We start from the raw sequence: 22988 nt of genomic DNA on the forward strand, positions 1-22988 counted from the left end.
GAGGAATGCTGCAGGTTTTGTCATTGCTCTCAGTTCCGTAAGGTGGGGACGAATGTCGATACTACTGGGGGTTTTGATATTAATGCTGGCTTGTGGAAGAATTTGTGGTAACTTTGTCTAAGGCAGGTATCCCACATCTCTGGCAAGGATTTACGGCAGCTTTGTAGAGGGAAGAAATGTGAATGTAACAAATGAGAGTATAATAGTGATAAACTATGGAAATGAGCCAAAACGTTACAACGACCGGCACAGTAGCAGATTGGTCCGCCTGTGGAATGTAATGGAACAGAGATTCTGCATGGAAGTGGACAAGTCCTTGGTAGGTTTCTGGAGGTAAGTGTCGACAGACCTGTACCCACAGGTAGCGGAACTCCACTAAATTATGGGCCGTCTGTTTGCTATTTTGTGGGCTCGGAGCTGGCGTCCTGTAGCGTCGCAGGCGTGTTCCATCATGTTCAAATTACGTGAATTTAATGGCCAAGATATCAATGAGGGTTCACTATTATATTTTCTTACAACATTTATCCTGCTGGAAGATGCCATTTTCGTCGTGGAAGGTATCAAGAAAGAAGGTAGGTAAGCGGTCCGTAATAACGCTCACGTTATTCACAAATGTCATGGTGCCATCGATTACTAACACAGATCCCAATGAAAACCACGTGAATGGCTAGCGTCTCTGGTGCGAGGCACGTTTTGAACAGACTCTTGCCAGAGAAGACGACCAACCTTACGTAACACGAAACGTGGTTCATCCGACCAGACGACGCATTTACAGGGCTATTCAAAAAGAAGGAACGGATTTCGAACATTTATTTCTTCCAAAAACCAAAATATAAAAAGACAAATCCAACGTTACTCGAAAGGAAAAAGTTGAAATTTTTATACACTCAGTGTGAGCACCATGTGTTACACGACAAATATCAAAACGGTGGCTCATTCCCTGCCACACATGAAGCAGCTGGTCTCATCCAGGTAACGTTGGACGTGCTTAGAGGAGATGAACTTCATCGCTGTTGGCCCCCCCAGATCTCCGGACCTCACACCTTGTTACTTTTATCTGTGGGGTTACGTAAAAGACCGCGTTTTTATCTCCCCCCCCCCCCCCCCACCCATGTCTGACACTCTTGAAAGTCTGTAACATTGCGTTGTTAAAGTTGTGAATTTGAAACCGAGAGACCAGCTACTTTGTGCGTGGCAGGAAATAAGCCTCTGTTCTGATATTTGTCCTGATGAATCCTTCTAGGGTTATCAGCCGAGTGGTGGAGTCGTATTGTCGCAACGTTTCAATGAGTTTCGTAGCCCCCCAGAAGATGATGGCTACGAGTCTCATTGAAACGTTGCGACAAAACGACGCCACCATTCGCCTGATAACCTGAGAAGAATTCATCAGCGGAAAACTCCGAGAGAGACTGCAATAGCAGATATTTGTCGTGTAACACATGGTGGTCACACTGAACGCATAAAAATTTGAACCTTCTTTCCAGGAGCGTTGGAATTTTGTTCGTATCTTTTGTAGTTTGGAAGTAATAAATGTTGTTCCTTCTTCCTCAAGAGGCCCGTGTATTGATCCACGGTCTTATTTTGGTGATCCAGTGCCCACTGCAATCGAAACTGACGATGTAATTGTGTCAACATGGGAAAATGCAGTGGTCGTCTGGTGCAGAGCCCCACATTCAACAATGTGCAGTGAACAGTGCCCCGTAGCGGAGCTGTTCTCTCCTGTCAGATCTGCCAAAGATCACGGCAGAGCAGGCTAGCCTCATGCCTCCACGTTCTGTGATAACGCGCGACGCCCAACATCTAGTTACGTGTGGTTTCACTTCAACCAGTTTCAATAGGTGCACGCGACAGTAGGGCGATGATTGTTGCCAGGCGCTTTCTTGAAGTGGCTTATGTCAGCGCAGTTCCTCATTTACCTCCCGTCTTATCGGTAGAACGATTCTCCATTCGCTTCTGCCCCGCTTATGCGCTTTCCATACGTTATCGCACTGTGATCAGGTGGCACTGAATCTTGCAGTGGGCTGTGGTCATAATGTTTTGGCTCTACATCTACATGATTACTCTGCAATTCACATTTAAGTGCTTGGCAGAGGGTTCATCGAACCACAATCATACTATCTCCCTACCATTCCACTCGCGAACAGCGCGCGGGAAAAACGAACACCTAAACCTTTCTGTTCGAGCTCTGATTTCTCTTATTGTATTTTTATGATCATTCCTACCTATGTAGGTTGGGCTCAGCAAAATATTTTCGCATTCGGAAGAGAAAGTTGGTGACTGAAATTTCGTAAATAGATCTCGCCGCGACGAAAAACGTCTTTGCTTCAATGACTTCCATCCCAACTCGCGTATCATATCTGCCACACTCTCTCCCCTATTACGTGATAAAACAAAACGAGCTGCCCTTTTTTGCACACTTTCGATGTCCTCCGTCAATCCCACCTGGTAAGGATCCCACACAGCGCAGCAATATTCTAACAGAGGATTTCTTTTGGAATTCACGTGGATCACCTCACACTTTTCGTTATTTAGCGTCAACTGCTACCTGCCACACCATACAGCAATCTTTTCTAAATCGCTTTGCAACTGATACTGGTCTTCGGATGACCTTACTAGACGGTAAATTACAGCGTCATCTGCGAACAACCTAAGAGAACTGCTCAGATTGTCACCCAGGTCATTTATATAGATCAGGAGCAGCAGAGGTCCCAGGACGATTCCCTGGGGAACACCTGATATCACTGCAGTTTTACTCGATGATTTGCGGTCTATTACTACGAACTGCGACCTTGCTGACAGGAAATCACGAACCCAGTCGCACACAACTGATAAGATACCCAATAGGCCCGCAGCTTGATTAGAAGTCGCTTGTGAGCAACGGTGTCAAAAGCTTTCCGGAAATATACACGCCCGTACGCATTTCAGAGCGGAGTGAGGAGGTCGGCGGCGGGTTACCTGCGGTCGTTGCGGAGCGCGATGCGGACGAACTTGTCGATGAAGGCGCGGAAGGCGGCGGTGCGGCCGGCCAGCGGCAGCAGCACGTGCACCACGGGCTTGTCGCGGCCCGCCGCCGGCACCGGCTCCACGGCGAGCGCCTGCAGGGGCGCGAACGGCCGCGCCAGCGACACGCGGGCAGCGCCCGGCCGCCCCGCGCGGAAGTACAGCTCGTACTGCGTGCCCGTGGTCGGCTCGGTGCGGTACACGCCCTCTGAGAAGTCCTCCAGCGAGTAGCGCCGGCCGCCGCCGCCGCCGCCCGAGTTGCTGCTGTTGAGCGTCTCCAGCGCCTGCGGGATAGACAGCACAAACGACACTACAGCGCCGCGGGAAGCCGGCTTCAAGGCGCGCACCTTTGTCACTAAATAGGCTGGCTCAGTTGTTTGCATACATTCGATAGAATGGGTCTGCGGCAGGAGCATATCGAGTCTGTGCAACTAGGTTACTAGTATCCATTGCTGAACACTTTTATAAGTATCTACATTTTCCGTTATTTGATCGTTATTGATTCACAAACGCGCAATTCTGATATCAGTCATTTGCACACAGAATTTGGCAAGCTGCCAAGGTTCAAAATGGTTGAAATGGCTCTGTGCACTATGGGACTTAACATATGAGGTCATAAGTCCCCTAGAACTTAGAACTAGTTAAACCTAACTAACCTAAGGACATCCATGCCAGAGGCAGGATTCTAACCTGCGACCGTAGCAGCAGCGCGGTTCCGGACTGAAGCGCCTAGAACCTCTCAGTCACAGCTGCCGGCATCTTCAAGGGGATTATGTAAACTCGCTGTCTTTGATTTTCTCCGCACTTACACGATTTAAAGCTCTTTGCGTGGATATCATTTCCCAAACCAGCACGACTCAGTTAAGTGCGTTTTCCTTTGTAATATTTTTCAGGACTCATCATCATCATCATCATCATCATCATTTAAGACTGATTATGCCTTTCAGCGTTCAGTCTGGAGCACTGTCATAAAATTCCTCCACGATCCCCTATTCAGTGCTAACATTGGTGCCTCTTCTGATGTTAAACCTATTACTTCAAAATCGTTCTTAACCGAATCCAGGTACCTTCTCCTTGGTCTGCCCCGAGTCCTCCTACCCTCTACTGCTGAACCCATGAGTCTCTTGGGTAACCTTGCTTCTCCCATGCGTGTAACATGACCCCACCATCTAAGCCTGTTCGCCCTGACTGCTACATCCATAGAGTTCATTCCCAGTTGTTCTTTGATTTCCTCATTGTGGACACCCTCCTGCCATTGTTCCCATCTACTAGTACCTGCAATCATCCTAGCTACTTTCATATCCGTAACCTCAACCTTATTGATAAGTTAACCTGAATCAACCCAGCTTTCGCTCCCATACAGCAGAGTTGGTCGAAAGATTGAACGGCGCACAGATGACTTAGTCTTGGTACTGACTTCCTTCTTGCAGAAGAGAGTAGATCGTAGCTGAGCGCTCACTGCATTAGCTTTGCTACACCTCGTGTCCAGTTCTTTCACTATGTTGCCATCCTGTGAGAACATGCGTCCTCCGTACTTGAAACCGTCCACCTGTTCTAACTTTGTTCCTCCTATTTGGTACTCAATCCGTTTATATCTCTTTCCCACTGACATTACTTTAGTTTTGGACATACTAATCTTCATACCACAGTCCTTACATTTCTGATCTAGCTCTGAAATGTTACTTTGCAAACTTTCAATCGAATCTGCCATCATAACTAAGTCATGCGCATATGTGAGACTGCTTATTTTCTGTTCACATATCTTAATCTCACCCAGCCAGTCTATTGTTTTCAACATATGATCCATAAATAATATGAACAACAGTGGAGACAGGTTACAGCCTTGTCTTACTCCTGAAACTACTCTGAACCATGAACTCAATTTATCGTCAACTCTAACTGCTGCCTGACTATCTATGTAAAGACCTTTAATTGCTTGCAAAAGTTTGCCTCCTATACCATAATCTCGTAGAACAGACAATAACTTCCTCCTAGGGACCCGGTCATATGCCTTTTCTAGATCTATAAAGCATAGATACAATTCCCTGTTCCACTCTTAACACTTCTCCATTATTTGCCGTAAGCTAAAGATCTGGTCCTGACAACCACTAAGAGGCCTAAATCCACACTGATTTTCATTCAATTTGTCCTCAACTAATACTCGCACTTTCAGGACTGTTACATACAAAACATTTTAATTCTTTAACATTGTCGCCAGTAGCCGAATGTGTATCGTGATAGTTTTGTAATTGTGATGTCACTGCTTGGAATCTCCCTAGCAGTTCTTTTTACCTTTATTTAAATTCCATGTCTATCTACAAATGAATTGTTAATTGACTACCACTGAATCATATTTGTAATAAATAATCTTTAATGTTTAATTGCTAATCGCACGAAAATTCTTATATTTACAACAAATTAAAATTTGGTTTAAATATGTGAAACATCAAAAAGATAAAAAACATTTTTAATCCATATAGACTGAACAGAATTATCGATGTATATAATTCATTATTATCGATGTATATAATTCTTTTTTTCGCAGAACGGTAAGGCATTTCACAACTCTGAATCACAGAGTAATTTATTTTCATACGATCAGTAATTACGAATAAAAGATTCTGATTCAATATTCGTTAATTAACATTTGACACAAAATGCAAGGAAAACAATGGTCCCTACCGACGAGAATTGAAGTGGAAAATTTACAACTACCAGCCCTATACGCTACACATTCAAAAGCCGGAAGTAATGGCAATAAGCTCGAAATGTTGTTACTTAACAGCGCTCGGATATGTTAATCCTGAAAGGTATTTCTTAGATTTGTTTTAATTGTCGATTAATACATTTGATTACAGATGCAGATTAAATGGGACTTTACACATACTTTCCAGACTTGCTTTGGCACACGGATCAACTGAAAACAGCGACAGAGGCTGGAATCAGCTGATTGTGTACGATTTATGTACTTCCACCTAAAGAACATAGGCAAACAAAGGGAAAACGAAGTCACTTGATAATATTGAGCAAGCAATTGGCCCCAGTTTGAAGACATGGCAACACTTTATTTTTTGCTGCGTAGTAGCTATTTTGCTGTCCCACAAAACAGTGTTTAATTTGGGCAATCAAATTTTTAAAGCTGGATTTACTTCCTTTCATGAGAAATTTTACACAGCTTCCTTATTTTGTAGTATCTGGCATTCAGAAAATATTGTAATAATTTATCTGGGAGACAATTATCTTAATATGATTTATGGAATGCCGCAGTAGTTGGGAAAAGATCGAAAAACATGCGGCATAAATGACAGGTGCCACTGGGCTGTAAAAGCAAGAGTCTTAAAGCTGAGTTTGTAGCTTTTGCAGTAGTGTCCGGAGACACAATACTGGTTAGAAGAAACCTCAATATCTTGAGAAGACTTTTATAAGAAACAAGTCGTGAAGGATCTTACACGAAGTCTGAATTTATGCCAACATGAAAGATAATTCGATTTGCTTGAATATAGGATGTAGAACTTTATTTATCACCTCGGTGTGGGGACGATGGTATGAGGGAGAGGCCAACAAACTGAGGGCGAGAAACTTGGAGATGCTGGAAAGAGAGGGGGGAAAAATCTGAAACAAATACTTATGCCATTCAGACCGTGCAAGGATTGTCTTGTTTAGCGGCTAGCACTGCTCATCAAGCGGAGTCGGACAGCCAAATACGCGAGTTTCCTGGTTATAAAAGCTGTTTGTTGCACCCACAACAGAATCAGTGTTACTCTGACAACGGCTGGAACACCGGTGAACCCAACATTCTGAAAAGCAGGCTAAGAGCTATGATAATTTCCAGTACTGCAAACAAGGCACGAAATATAGCTTGAGCGGTATGTGCCGGCTCACTAGTGAGGCTAAAGCGGGCTAAATGCCACAAAGCTTTGTGTCAGAGAGATTTCGCTCAGACTGAAAAACTTAAGTGGTTGGAAGAATATCAGTAACGTACCTAAGGCGCTTGTAAAACTTATTGGGAACGCGACGCTTAGCAATCCATTTGTGGTTACTATCTCCAGCCTGAGGACTTTTTTGTTACAAAATAGAAACATCCGAACATATATTAACATAATCATGCAATGTAGGCTTTCACGGCCTTTGTTGTCTTCAGTTGAAACTTCCATGCTGAGAGGCCGTGGTCGATGTATAAAATTTCCACCTCATTAACGTAGTGAATATAATTATTTCCAAATGTAGCTGGAGTCAAATGAAAAAAAAAAAAATGCATCTGATGTCGTCAAGATGAGAAACTTTTTTTCAACTATTATGAAGGCTGCAGCACCTACAACTTTTTCAAGAAAGGGATTACCACTGACATACGCAAGAACATTCTTTTACTTTCACAATAATGTAAAAATGAATTGTCAGCCGAAAAGAAAAAGGATCTGAACAGATGCTGCCGTATTTGAAAGTAGCTAATAGGAAATTTTCTGAACAGTTAGTCCATTAAAATTGCATTATGCTCTATAAATTAAAAGAAGGATTAAAATTAACATAATCACAGGATAGTGCACCTGTAAAATGTTTATTATTAAGCAAACTGATAAATGCTTGAGCTTTCTTATATTGGAACTCACCTCGTTTTTGCCGATACCTGTATGGTGTGGCATTTATCATGTTCTGCGTTTTTCAGAAAAAATATTTATTTTCGTTGATAAAAGTAAAGAAACTTAAAAAAAATCGATAGTTATATGACTCTTACTGTAGACAATAAATAAAAAATATTGTTGAAGTTTCTTCAATAAAATCTGAATAACTCGGGATCATTGTTTTTGTACTTAGCCCGTTATTGATTTCGATTCTACAACTGCGAAAGCGTTGCCGGTGTACGATTTTCTGCACGGACATAGATCTCGACTGTGTTCCATAAATGGGATTCATGTGGGACGACCTGGGTGTCCAAATCATTCGCTGGAATTTTCAAGAGTGTTTTTCAAAACAATCACTAACAATTGTTGCCCTGTGACACGATGCGTTATCATCCATAAAAATTTCATCGTTGGTTGGGAACATGAAGATCATGAATGGGTGCAAATGGTCTCTAACTAGGCGAACATAAACATTTCCAATTAATGATAGGTTCAGTTGGACCAAAGGACGCAGTCCATTCCATCTGAAAAACAGCCCACACCATTACGGAGCCACTGCCAGCTTACACAGTGCCTTGTCGACAACGTGGATCCATGGCTTCGTCAGATCTGTGCCGCAGACTAACTCTACCGTCAGCTGTGACCAACTGAAATCGGGACAGGCCACGGTTTTCCAGTCGTCTAGCGTCCCGCCGCAACGTCACGAGCCCAGAAGAGGCGCAGTATTGCGGTGTTGTGCTCTTGGAAAAGGCACTGGCGACGCAGATTTCACCGCACTGTCCTAAATCATGCGTTTTTCATTCGTCTCACATTAATTTATCCAGTCATTTCACGCTGTGTTGCTTATCTGTTAGCACTGGCAACATTACGAGAACGCCGCTGCTCTCTGTCGTTAAGTGGAGTCTGTCGGCGACCGGGTCGTCCATGGTGAGAAGTAATGCCTGAAACGCTCTTGACACTGTGGATCTCGGAATATTGAACTCCCTAACGATTTTCTAAATGGTGTGTTCCACGGCTCTAGCTCCATATACGAGGTGGATTCAAGTTCTAAGGCCTCCGATTTTTTTTCTAATTAACTACTCACCCGAAATCGATGAAACTGGCGTTACTTCTCGACGTAATCGCCCTGCAGACGTACACATTTTTCACAACGCTGACGCCATGATTCCATGGCAGCGGCGAAGGCTTCTTTACGAGTCTGTTTTGACCACTGGAAAATCGCTGAGGCAATAGCAGCACGGCTGGTGAATGTGCGGCCACGGAGAGTGTCTTTCATTGTTGGAAAAAGCCAAAAGTCACTAGGAGCCAGGTCAGGTGAGTAGGGAGCATGAGGAATCACTTCAAAGTTGTTATCACGAAGAAACTGTTGCGTAACGTTAGCTCGATGTGCGGGTGCGTTGCCTTGGTGAAACAGTACACGCGGAGCCCTTCCCGGACGTTTTTGTTGCAGTGCAGGAAGGAATTTGTTCTTCAAAACATTTTCGTAGGATGCCCCTGTTACCGTAGTGCCCTTTGGAACGCAATGGGTAAGGATTACGCTCTCGCTGTCCCAGAACTTGGACACCATCATTTTTTCAGCACTGGCGGTTACCTGAAATTTTTTGGTGGCGGTGAATCTGTGTGCTTCCATTGAGCTGACTTGCGCTTTGTTTCTGGATTGAAAAATGACATCCACGTCTCATCCATTGTCACAACCGACGAAAAGAAAGTCCCATTCGTGCTGTCGTTGCGCGTCAACATTGCTTGGCAACATGCCACACGGGCAGCCGTGTGGTCGTCCGTCAGCATTCGTGGCACCCACCTGGATGACACTTTTCGCATATTCAGGTCGTCATGCAGGATTGTGTGGACAGAACCCACAGAAATGCCAACTCTGGAGGCGATCTGTTCAACAGTCATTCGGCGATCCCCCAAAACAATTCTCTCCACTTTCTCGATCATGTCGTCAGACCGGCTTGTGCGAGCCTGAGGTTGTTTCGGTTTGTTGTCACACGATGTTCTGCCTTCATTAAACTGTCGCACCCACGAACGCACTTTCGACACATCCACAACTCCATCACCACATGTCTCCTTCAACTGTCGATGAATTTCAATTGGTTTCACACCACGCAAATTCAGAAAACGAATGATTGCACTCTGTTCAAGTAAGGAAAACGTCGCCATTTTAAGTATTTAAAATAGTTCTCATTCTCGCCGCTGGCGCTAAAATTCCATTTACCGTACGGTGCTGCCATCTCTGGGACGTATTGACAATGAACGCAGCCTCATTTTAAAACAATGCGCATGTTTCTATCTCTTTCCAGTCCGGAGAAAAAAAATCGGAGGCCTTAGAACTTGAATGCACCTCGTACCATTCAGTGTTGAAAGTCTGTTAACTCCCGTCACGCGTGCATAACCACGTCGGACATCTTTTCACATGAACCACCTGAGTACAAATGACCTCCTGGCCATGCACTGCCCTTTTATACCTGGTGTGTGCTACGCTACAGCCATCTGAGTATGTGTATATCACTGTCCTATGACTTCTGTCATTTCGGTGTAAAAGGACTTTGAAGAGCAGTTGAACGGAATTGATAATCTTTTGAATCGGAATTATAAGAAGAATATCAGCAGAAGTGGATCAAATGTGATAGAATGCAATAGAATTAAATCTAGTATTGATGACAAAATTGGATTAGGAAAGAGACACTCAAGAAATAGGTGGGCTTTCCTGTTCGACAAGTAAAGATGATTTAAAATACGGACTGGCAATAGCAAGACAAACACTTCTGAAAAACACAAATTCTAATATGTTTAAATTTTAGGAAGTCATTTTTGAAGGTGTTTGTCCGTGGAAGTGACTGAGCGATGAACAGTACAGATAAGAAGAGAACAAAAACTTTTGGAATCTATTTTTACAGACTACTGAGGAAGACAAGACGGATAGGTTTCATAACTAATGCGGAGGAACTGACACGAATTAGGGAGAAAAGAAACTGTTCACAAACGAAAAGAATATCAATTCAAAGCATACTTTCTGAGACACCACGGAATCGTTAGAGAGAAGGGTTAACATTGTAGAAAGAGACCAAGGCTTGGCAGCTTTAAATTGATGAGGACTGCAGTAGCTACGCAGAGATGAACTGACTTGTATAGCATAGACAAGCTGCAAAGCTCTATTAAACCAGTCTTTTGGCTGAAGAATACTCCACCTTCCAAACTAGAGTAGTACCACATAGCTCATCAAACTCCAGCGGCAGACGCTACAAGAGAGCTGTTCAGCATCATGGAGAGGATCACTGTTTAAATTTCGGGACCGTAGGCTCCAAAGAGATTCAGCCAACACATACCTCTTCGCACATACGTTTCGCGAAATGACCCACAACGAGAAAATCCCAGAAACGAGACCTAATAAGGGGGTTTGCAAACAATCATTCTTCTATCAAGTCATTCGCGAGTGAACAGGGAAGGGAAACTCGGAGTAAATAGTGTATCTCCCTCGGCCACATACGGATGTAGACGTTGTTGTATAGGCGAACTTTTGTGGAATAACTTTAAGTGTGGCTCGGACTGTTAAACCAAGAAAAAAAGAGAATGAAGAACAAAAAGTATAAACTAGTGCTACCAAATGTAACTAAAGAACAAACCTACACAATTATCGCTACAATTAAGCAGACTCCCATGTTTAGTTCTACGCTTCTGGTACTACGTGATCAACGTAATACTCTCCTAGAAACTGTAGACCAGGCACCATTTTTAAAATCGTGCACTAGCTCTTCAAGTTACTGATGCGTAACAAAGCAGGTCAGTATGGTTTTACAGAGCATCGTTCGCGCGAATTCAGCTTCCCCCTTTCTCGAACGATATCCTCCGAACCTTGCATCAAGGGCAACAGGCCGATTCAATATTCTTAGGTCTCCGGAAAATGTTGACATAGAGCCCTACTGCAGGCTGTTAACGAATCTCCGAGCATACGAAATGGGTTCCCAGGTGGATGGGTGGAGGAAAAACTCTTTAGGTGATGTTGTATAATCCAGTAAATTAACTTCGACAGCTATTGTCGATCAGAGAGAAGGATATTATCTGGAGTGCCCCAAGTAAATGTGACAGGACCGCCTCTTGTTGTCTGTATACTTGAATGATATGAACAGCAATCTGCAACTGTTTCTGATAACGCTGTAGTGCACGGGAAATGCATTCGTTGTGTGACTGTAAGAGGAAACACAATGACTTACGAAGAATTTTTATGCTGTAAATTCAGAAACATGTAACGTAATGCAGATGAGTAGGAAAAATGGTCCCATTATGTTAGATTACATATTAGTGGTATGCTGTCTGGCACATCGATCGAATACTTAGATTTTAATTTCCTAAGCTATATGAAATGTAAAAGACAACGAACAAGTGAAGTTGGTTGTAGCAAAGGTGAATCGTCAACTCTGGCTGAGAGAATACTACCTAGAAGGGTTATAGCTATCAGAATGAGGTATATTTCCCTTGGGCTGGTATTCGTCTTCTTATTAACAGAGGCACTGCTGTCAGGTAGTTATGATTAAACTGACGATGTTCCGAGTGCTGCAGCAACGTCGCTGAAACGTCGTATGTATCTTCATTAATCGCTGCGCTCACAAAATATGCTGTGAAGGTTATAGCTCCACTTTGTGCGACGAGGTGTAAATATGGCGCTGTAAACAGTTAGAATGTGGTTCGGGTGCAGGAAAGGGCGAGGAACGACCATAGACACGATAACGGTGGTTCTGGTTCGTTTATGGCGGTATCGTCACATTTAAAAGACGGGTATGGCTTCCCGACTCCGAATCACGCTACATCCGTTACATGACATGGTCGACAGTTGCTCTCAGCATATCACGTTCTTAGAGCGATCTGTCGTCGTATGCTGTCCTTCAGATCAGAAAGTGTCCGGACACAACCCTGATAGATCGTAACTGAAGGCTTCTCAAAGCACATATTTCAGCTGGCAAGTGACATGTGGTGTCACCCCATCTGGCATAAAAAATAGTGGTGTGGATGCAATCGCGTTCTTGCAAAGCAGGAATAATGTGTTGCGCAAGAAGTGTTTAAAATGCGCAGATGTCACTTTACACCTAACAGCCTCTCAAGGTTGTAACGCCGGAAATGCATATCCTCGTATTTCCATCTATTGTACTATAATTTTTGTCCTTATTTTGTTACCTGAATATATGACGTTTCTGTGTCTTTGTATATTGTAATTGTTTTACTATTTTTGTATATAAGCATTTATGTCGATGTATAATTGGTTTGTTGTGTAAGGATTATTTGTATTTTTACGCTGGGTCTGGCCTAGGGAAACTATGCTATCGAATCATTACATCGATAGGTCGTGTGGAGAACCAAAGTGTTTAGGAACTTTGGTAGTGTTAACTCTGCCGCGTGGAGCGCGGGCAGAGCAGGGGGAGTCTGGCTGGGGTAGTGCAGTGGAGCAGGTGTGTTGTGTGAAGCTCCCGCGAGTTGCCGCGCTTTCGGGCTTTGGCAGCATGTAATTGCGCTCGACTTGCTATGATAGTTTCTGAGACGGTGTCGCGGTCGGGAAGCATTAGCTGGCGCACATCAAGAGCCCGTTTCATCTGGTGACCGTGTCGAGAAGAAGGCGCGCCAACATCCAGCTTCTGCAACAGCGACGGCCGACAATGAGTGACTGTGGCCACCTCCTCGATCGACGGCTTCAAACCTTCAATCAGCCAACAAGGAAGACTGGAAGCACGTAAAGTTTTAGAACTGTATGGCAGACCTCAGCTTTTCAAACTTTTAAAATTGTTGCATCACAAAATTACAGCAACTTAGCATGAACGTTTGTTGCTCATTGTCCCAATTGCATTGCCAAGCAGGGTCCCTTCCTTTTCCGAAATGAGCCCGAGTGTCGTTGAAATTCAAACGCCAGCATCAATCGATTTCACTGCTTTAATTTCAAAGTTCAGTTAAGGTAGTCATAGCTGGCTACAATATTTAAATTGCACAAGGACAAATTAAGAGTGCTAGTTTTGTTACCATATTTTAGATTACCTGTGACTGCAGCTCAGCTTGGTACATACTAAATTTTACTATTGTTAATTGTTCAGAATCATTTAATTCAAGTTCAAAGTTAAATCTCTTATTTCTAAATTGCGTAGATTCAAGTAGCTTTTGAAATGATTGTTGAGGTAGTCCAAGACTAACCGTATTTTACTGAATTTCGATGTGCTTCAGAAAGAAAGCTCACTATTAACTTCAGTCACTAAATTAACTTTCAATTTTCCGGTTTTATTAATTCTTTTGCTAAATTAAGTCAGAGTGTAGCGAAATTTATTACTTCTGACACTGACTTTCAGTTTTCACACTACACGTGTCAACCTTCAGTTGCCACCCTTCTAGTGCTAATTATATGTGTAATAACCTTTCCTTTTCAGCTACTATAGTAATTTTCCATAGGACTGGGGACCGTAATTTGCCCCAAATCTCAAATATCTGATTACCGCTAGTTAATTGTTAACGTAACGGCCGCACATTTACTTTCTTTATTAACTTTACCCCTTTCCAAAATTAATTTCCACCAGTTTCATTTGCATTTTTCCTTTCATTTAGATGTAACCCTTTCCTCCCTCTTTACCGACAAATTAACTTAGGTGACGATTGGTTTTCCCAAATTTCCATTAGGTACACGCGGTTTAATTTTTCACTGTCATTAAGGTCGATAAGTGAGGGGGAGGTTACAAGGTGTCATCACTTCCATGAAAGACGTCACAAAAACTCAGTGCAGTGGATGTTCCTACGCAACATGTGGCGGACTGGAACCCCATACGTGACAGTTTTGGGCATTCACGGCACCGTACAGTGTAAAATGTGCCTCCTCCAACAAAATAACAATGCATGGCTCGTGTGTATTTCCATGCGTGTGTAACCTCCCCCCTCACTTATCGACCTTAAAGACAGTGAAAAATTAAACCGCGTGTACCTAATGGAAATTTGGGAAAAGCAATCGTCACCGAAGTTAATCTATCGGTAAAGAGGGAGGAAAGGGTTACATCTTAATGAAAGGAAAAATGCAAATGAAACTGGTGGAAATTAATTTTGAAAAGGGATAAAGTTAATAAAGAAAGTAAATGTGCGGCCGTTACGTTAACAATTAACTAGCGGTAATTAGATATTTGAGATTTGGAGGAAATCACGGTCGCCAGTCCTAAGGACAATTACTATAGTAACTGAAAAAGTAAGGTTATTACACATATAATTAGCACTAGAAGCGTGGCAACTGAAGGTTGACACGTGTAGTGTGAAAACTGAAAGTTTGTCAGAAGTAATAAATTTCGCTACACTCTGACTTAATTTAGCAAAAGAATTAATAAAACCGGAAAATCGAAAGTTAATTTAGTGACTGAAGTTAATAGTGAGCTTTCTTTCTGAAGCACATCGAAATCCAGTAAAATACGGTTAGTCTTGGACTACCTCAACAATCATTTCAAAAGCAACTTGACTCTACGCAATTTAGAAATAAGAGATTTAACTTTGAACTTGAATTAAATGATTCTGAACAATTAACAATAGTAAAATTTAGTACGTACCAAGCTGAGCTGCAGTCACAGGTAAGCTAAAATATGCTAACAAAACTCGCACTCTAAATTTGTGCTCGTGTAACCTAAATATTGTAGCCAGTCACTGAACTTTGAAATTAAAGCAGTGAAATCTAATTATATTATTTTAATGCTGGCGTTTGAATTTCAACGACACTCGGGTTCATTTCGGAAAAGGAAGGGACCCTGCTTGGCAATGCAATTGGGACAATGAGCAACAAAGGTTCATGCTAAGTTGCTGTAATTTTGCGAGGCAAATGGAACAATTTGAAAAGCTGAGGTCTGCCATACAGTTCTGAAACTTTACGTGCTTTTAGTCTTCCTTGTTGGTTGATTGAAGGTTTGAAACCGTCGATCGAGGAGGTGGCGACAGTCACTCATTGTCGACCGTCGCTGTTGCAGAAGCTGGATGTTGGCGCGCCTTCTTCTCGACACGGTCACCAGGCGAAACGGGCTCTTGATGTGCGCCAGCTAATGCTTCCCGTCCGCGACACCATGTCAGAAACTATCATCGCGAGTCGAGCGCAATTACATGCTGCCAAACCGCGAAAGCGCGGCAACTCGCGGGAGCGTCACACAACACCCGCCCCACTCGCTACTCCCCAGACTCCCACTGTTCTGCCCGCGCTCCACGCGGCAGAGTTAACACTACCAAAGATCCTACACACTTTGATTCGTCACACGACCTATCGACGTAATCGTTCGATAGCAGTTTTCCATAGGCAAGACCTAGCGTAAAAATACAAATAATATTTAGGAAACAAACCAATTATACATCGACATGAGTGCATAAATATATATATATATACAAACAGTAAAACAATTACAATATATACAGAGACAGAAATGTCATATCTTGAGGTAACAAAACAAGGAAAAAAAATAATAGTACAATAGATGGAAATAGGAGTATATGCGTTTCCGGCGTTACACGTGCCCCACATTGTCTGAGGATGTTCGTGTAACGTAAACAGACTCAGAAAATGTCCCAAAAAAGAAACAGCGGAAATGCATATGCTCAAAACATCAACAAAATTTAGCATTCGTCTAATTAATCATAAATCAATTTTTAGACCATAATAATTGAGTGGGGACACTCCTAATCTTATTCCACTCTGTCATCTTGCACAAAATAAAACAGGGTGACAACATATTAAAATTCATAGAAGATATAGAAAATGGTTTAGCTATTCCAAAATCATTAAAATTCGTAACACTATGAGAAATGGAATACTATTTGCAAAATTAATCAGAGTACATGGTCATAAAAACAGGTAGATCAAAATACGCAAATTAATAATTAATTACATAGAATACACATTTTTACATAACCTTTTCATAATTAATATCTCGTCATGAGATTCTACTTAACGCTAAACAAGAAAATAATATTCAGTAGATCGAAAAAAACATAAATATTGACAGCAGAATTCTTTCACATCAGCTGTCCGGGAAGAAAAACTATTCCGCTTTTCGTACTCGCAAGTACAAAGAATGCCGACAGCGGCACAAGAGCCAACAGCGGCACAAGAGCCGACAGCGGCTCGCCTCGCCAGTATTGTTGCGCCCGCGTGTGCGGCACGCTTGATCTCACTCGCCCTTGTGACGGCGTTTCCAGAACGTCCGTTTCACTGACTTCTTTAGGAAAAACTCACTCCCGAGTAATCTCAAGGAGTCCCTTAATACTATCACAGTGGATAACTCAACACTGTCCATCATCACACGCATGTACTAGCCTGAAACTTAAAACAGCGTCTAAGTACATCGGCAATGACTAGTAAAACACATATTCATGAAATCTTACAGCTAGTTACACAATCATATTTACGTTGCTTAATCTACTGTGACTCAGCTGAAAACTTAAATTAGCAGCTTGGATTTTTCAATTGATAAATAATCACTCTCTCTTAAATCATTTAGTCAAAATTAATTACTTATTAATTACAACTTCTTTAATGTCCTCTTGGTCAGTCAAAAGCATGGCAATCTAGCAAACCTTAAATCTTACACTCTATATTTACATATTGTACAAATTACCCATTGTGTGGTATTAATCGATCCTAGGTTGGTACAATTTCAAATCTACTATATTTCGTATACCTAATAGCTTTCCAGAGCTTGGATACTCTAAGCAATAAGCATTTGTGTGAGGCATACCAATGACTTTATATGGTCCATTATAAACAAACTTAAATTTAGAGATTTCATTGTCTATCTCGCTCTATTTCTCATGTGCTTTTACAGGTACTAAGTCTCCGATTGCAAACTTAGCAAAACGCGCTTTAGCGTCATGACGACGTATGCGAGCATCGGCTTTTAGCTTCATTACTTCTCGCAAACTATCTTTTTTCACACCAATACTAATGTTAATCCGTGGAGGAAATTTGATTATCTCTTCCAATTCACTTTCCACACTTTTTCCAATGCCGAAATTCCTCATGTTACGGAAGTTCAAACTCATTCCTACGTCAATGTCATCCGGCCAGTTAACAATGTGTATAGGCTGGTATTGCCTATGCACACCGTCTCCTGCCTCGTCAAAACTAACTACTATTGTTTTATCTTGGGACGTACATGTCAAAGTTTTGCTTTCGCAGTTAATCACTGCACGGTACTTTAATAACCAATCTAACCCGATAATTACTTCCGTAGTTAAGTCTGGCACGACGACAAACTCTTGTTCAAATCGTGCCCCACATATCTCGAAGTTGACAAAAATCTGTTTTGTGACCGGTTTACTGGCCTTCCCAGTAGCACCGATAATTTTCACTCCTGTTACTGGCATAACTACGATGCCAGGTCTGTCTTTCAGTAACTCAAATATTTTCCCAGATACAGCACTCAATTCTGCACCGGTGTCAATCAACACGTTTAGTTGTAGGTCGTGCATATTAACAGACACTACTATCTGTCTACACTTGTCCTCGACTGTTTCTTTATTTTCCCACAGTAAATCCTCGTCTATATCCAGGTCATTCCAGAAAAAACCATCCGGCTTTGATCCTAAATCCGATTTATCTGGCGGCTTTTTCAGCCTCTGTTTACATACAGTTTTAATTTTAACACGTTTGTCCTGAGGCTTAGTCTGTAGCTTCGCCTCCAATACCGAAACCTTTTCCTGTAACTCGTCAACTAGTGAGTGTTGCTTTGCTATCAATTCACTAATCGTCACCTTCGTTGATTCCACTTTGGTCAGATTAATCTCATCCGCCAATCTACCTGGAGAAATGTGCCCAGTAGTATCTGCAATTACTTCCTCTGGATCTGCGCAACCCACACTGCTACCGTCTGACCGTATAACGTCAGCTCTAACCTCGTACACGCTGTAATCTACGTGCTTTTCTACCAATCGTGTCCGGCTGTCACTAAAATTTACGTAATCTTTCTCCTTAATACTCTCGCAATGTTTAAACTGGAGGTTTGCGTCGGATGGGTCGGCTACTTCTACCACTACAATTTTCGGTAAGGTCTGCCGGTTAGGGCCAGAACTTTCCGTTACTACTTCAACATTCAATTCCTGCGGGACGAAACACGACGCATCTTGCTCGTGCTCCCCATTAACATCAACTATTTCTAGTAAAGTCTGCCGGTTAGGGCCAGAACTTTCTATCACTTCACAACTACTATCCTCCTGTGGGACGAGACGCGGCAAATCCTGCCCGCGCTCCCTATAAACACTTCTCCCGTACAGGCCCCTATAATCTCTTAGTTCGTCGTATAAGCGACCGAACTGCCGTAACCAGACCTCATCCCTCTCTGCATCCCCTCGCTCAATGACGGACGTGTTATCCGACATCTGATCTTCTCTCAACAATTGCGAATCATTCTTAAACTCAATCTCCAGTTCCGCTGTGGGTATTACAGCTGCCACTTTATAATCGATTTCCGGAACACTACTTAAATTGTTCTCACTGACAGTGAATGTATCTTCTGCTGCCATGTATACAGCTGATTTACTACTTGTGGGCGCACTCCTTTCTCCTAACACTGGCACACTCTCCCGCCGTTGATTATTCCATACGGAATTTTCATAACGACGACACCTGGGTTTTCTCCTGTTATTGGGCCGCCAAAATTTCTCCACGCCCGGTCGGCCCCTCACCGGCGCGGCTAATGGTTTCCCTGTCTCGTCCCAGCAGATACGCTCCCCGGATACTGCTGAGGCGGCTGGTCACACCCTCTGGCGTTATTACTATTCTGCGCAGCCCGTATCATGCTAGTATGATACTGGTTTCCGTCATTCCGGTTATTATTTGCATTGTACCGATTGTCATTACGGCCCGAACCATTATTGTTATTGCTGCCAAGATTGCGGTATGCATTATTCCCATAGTTATCGTTGTTGTGGTTCCTGTTGTTGTTACCACGGCCTCCACCACTGTCGCGATTATTGCGCCAATTGTCCTCGTCCTCCACTCTTTCTAGGAAATCATTGATTGTCCTGTAATTGCTTCCTATGTAGCGTTTTGTATCATCTGGAAGCTTCATGTAGAGTTCCCATACAATTTCAGATTCCGAGCGGCGGTCACGCAAATATTCCAACTTGCGGATCCAGCCCTCACAAAACTCCTTCATCGAGTCGCGCGAATTCGCATCGAAAGGCCTCGATACGACAAATTCGCGCCAGACACTTTGCTGTTTTTGCTCTGACCAGTATTCAGCCAGAAACAAATTTTTAAACTCGTCAAAAGTCATGTTCGTAATGTTGAGGTTTAAGCCCCAACGCTTGGCATCACCAGCCAACACATCAATAACCGCATTAATTTTTCTCTCATTAGTCCATGATCTGGGTAAAACTCTTTCAGAATTTTTAATGAAATCCGTCGGGTGTATACCGCCTTTTTTTAAGGGGTCGAACCGCTCCTCTTTCGTCAACAACTCCGAACTATGTGCACAGATTGGCACATAGCTCTGTTTTTCGTCAAGTTTCCTTTCTAATTCCGACACCCTCGTAATCACTTGGCAAGTGGTTGTCGCAAGCGTTTCCACTTCCCTCTTTTTCTCTCCGCAGGTATTAGCCTGCTTCGTCACTTTGGTATCTACTTCGGATACTAAAGCCTTTAAAGTTTCCACCTTCTGATGATCCTCTTTTCTCACTAATTGAATTTGTTCCGTCACCTTATTCTCGATGATCGGAGCAACTGCGTCTCCTACACTTTTCTCGATTCTGCTAATTTCGGAATCAAAACGAGTATTTATGCTCGCAATTTCCGCCTGAATGCCTATCATTTCCTGTTTAAGATTACCGATTTCGGTATTAATTACAACAATATCATCTTTGATTTTATCAACTTTTGTGTTAACAACTCCAACATTGTTGATAACAACGTTAGTAGCTTTGTTCTGATTGTCTAGCATCCGTTCAAATTTTTCAGACTGAGCTTCTTGCTTGACCGATTGACTCTTGATTTCGTTAATCAAAACATTCAATAAATCAGTTAAATTCCCGGAAACTACCGGTTTTACTTCCGTAGCGGCTTCCTCTTTAATTGTCCCCCCGTATTCGTCATCAAGGGATTCGCATTTGATTTTCACTTCCGACTCCGAAACATTTTCTAAAGTGTGGAATTCCATTTCTGCTCTTTGTTGCGTTTCGGCGGTCGCGTCTTTCATCCTAGCCGCCTGCCCCTGAACAATGGGTACCGCCGTGCGCGTTTCCCACTGTTCGACCGATTGTTCCGTATCCAAGTCAACCAAATTTTGGCAATTGTTGCCTTCACTCATTTTAATAATTTTCAATATAAATGCCAAATCTCAAATCTAATTAGGATTCCTCACACTAATATTCTCGCTGACGTATCGACCATTTCGTAACCAGTACTTTGTTACGAGATTTGTACAATGCAAAATTCGTGTCCAGAACAACCTCAAATTTGAAGATTGTCCTGTCACCAGGTCGCCACGTGTAACCTCCCCCCTCACTTATCGACCTTAAAGACAGTGAAAAATTAAACCGCGTGTACCTAATGGAAATTTGGGAAAAGCAATCGTCACCGAAGTTAATCTATCGGTAAAGAGGGAGGAAAGGGTTACATCTTAATGAAAGGAAAAATGCAAATGAAACTGGTGGAAATTAATTTTGAAAAGGGATAAAGTTAATAAAGAAAGTAAATGTGCGGCCGTTACGTTAACAATTAACTAGCGGTAATTAGATATTTGAGATTTGGAGGAAATCACGGTCGCCAGTCCTAAGGACAATTACTATAGTAACTGAAAAAGTAAGGTTATTACACATATAATTAGCACTAGAAGCGTGGCAACTGAAGGTTGACACGTGTAGTGTGAAAACTGAAAGTTTGTCAGAAGTAATAAATTTCGCTACACTCTGACTTAATTTAGCAAAAGAATTAATAAAACCGGAAAATCGAAAGTTAATTTAGTGACTGAAGTTAATAGTGAGCTTTCTTTCTGAAGCACATCGAAATCCAGTAAAATACGGTTAGTCTTGGACTACCTCAACAATCATTTCAAAAGCAACTTGACTCTACGCAATTTAGAAACAAGAGATTTAACTTTGAACTTGAATTAAATGATTCTGAACTATTAACAATAGTAAAATTTAGTACGTACCAAGCTGAGCTGCAGTCACAGGTAAGCTAAAATATGCTAACAAAACTCGCACTCTAAATTTGTGCTCGTGTAACCTAAATATTGTAGCCAGCCACTGAACTTTGAAATTAAAGCAGTGAAATCTAATTATATTATTTTAATGCTGGCGTTTGAATTTCAACGACACTCGGGTTCATTTCGGAAAAGGAAGGGACCCTGCTTGGCAATGCAATTGGGACAATGAGCAACAAAGGTTCATGCTAAGTTGCTGTAATTTTGCGAGGCAAATGGAACAATTTGAAAAGCTGAGGTCTGCCATACAGTTCTGAAACTTTACGTGCTTTTAGTCTTCCTTGTTGGTTGATTGAAGGTTTGAAACCGTCGATCGAGGAGGTGGCGACAGTCACTCATTGTCGGCCGTCGCTGTTGCAGAAGCTGGATGTTGGCGCGCCTTCTTCTCGACACGGTCACCAGGCGAAACGGGCTCTTGATGTGCGCCAGCTAATGCTTCCCGTCCGCGACACCATGTCAGAAACTATCATCGCGAGTCGAGCGCAATTACATGCTGCCAAACCGCGAAAGCGAGGCAACTCGCGGGAGCGTCACACAACACCCGCCCCACTCGCTACTCCCCAGACTCCCACTGTTCTGCCCGCGCTCCACGCGGCAGAGTTAACACTACCAAAGATCCTACACACTTTGATTCGTCACACGACCTATCGACGTAATCGTTCGATAGCAGTTTTCCCTAGGCAAGACCCAGCGTAAAAATACAAATAATATTTACGAAACAAACCAATTATACATCGACATGAGTGCATAAATATATATATATATATACAAACAGTAAAACAATTACAATATATAAAGAGACAGAAATGTCATATCTTGAGGTAACAAAACAAGGAAAAAAAATAATAGTACAATAGATGGAAATAGGAGTATATGCATTTCCGGCGTTACACGTGGCAAAAAACAAAAGGTAAAGTCGCGTCGTTGTAGCCTATATGGGGGCTTCTGATCTTGTAGGGGTACCAGAGTAAAATTTGCCACAAAATCATATGAACTGTTGACCAGGAACAGCTCGAGCACTGGCTGCAGAATCTCAGGCATTCGTTGCACCGTCGGCTGCAACTGTCATGGAATGGGCTACCTTCCTCGCCCTGTCGCACTACCTAATTCACCTGTTTCTTTAGATTTAGGAATCATATTCCTTAGCCGATTTATTGACATGGAGGCTCTTCGCAGCTGTTTC

General features: G+C 42.5%; 1 protein-coding gene across 1 annotated transcript in view; it reads right to left on the reverse strand.

Moving 5' to 3' along the window:
* Positions 1–22988, reverse strand: part of LOC124598775 (chondroitin sulfate N-acetylgalactosaminyltransferase 2-like) — a 248441-nt gene that overhangs the window by 100198 nt on the left and 125255 nt on the right. Inside the window, exon 4 of the mRNA XM_047136025.1 lies at positions 2956–3284. Coding sequence (XP_046991981.1) covers positions 2956–3284 — 329 coding nt within the window. The remainder of the gene's footprint in view (positions 1–2955; positions 3285–22988) is intronic.

Source organism: Schistocerca americana, chromosome 1, assembly GCF_021461395.2.
Source record: "Schistocerca americana isolate TAMUIC-IGC-003095 chromosome 1, iqSchAmer2.1, whole genome shotgun sequence".
Lineage (NCBI taxonomy): Eukaryota > Metazoa > Arthropoda > Insecta > Orthoptera > Acrididae > Schistocerca > Schistocerca americana.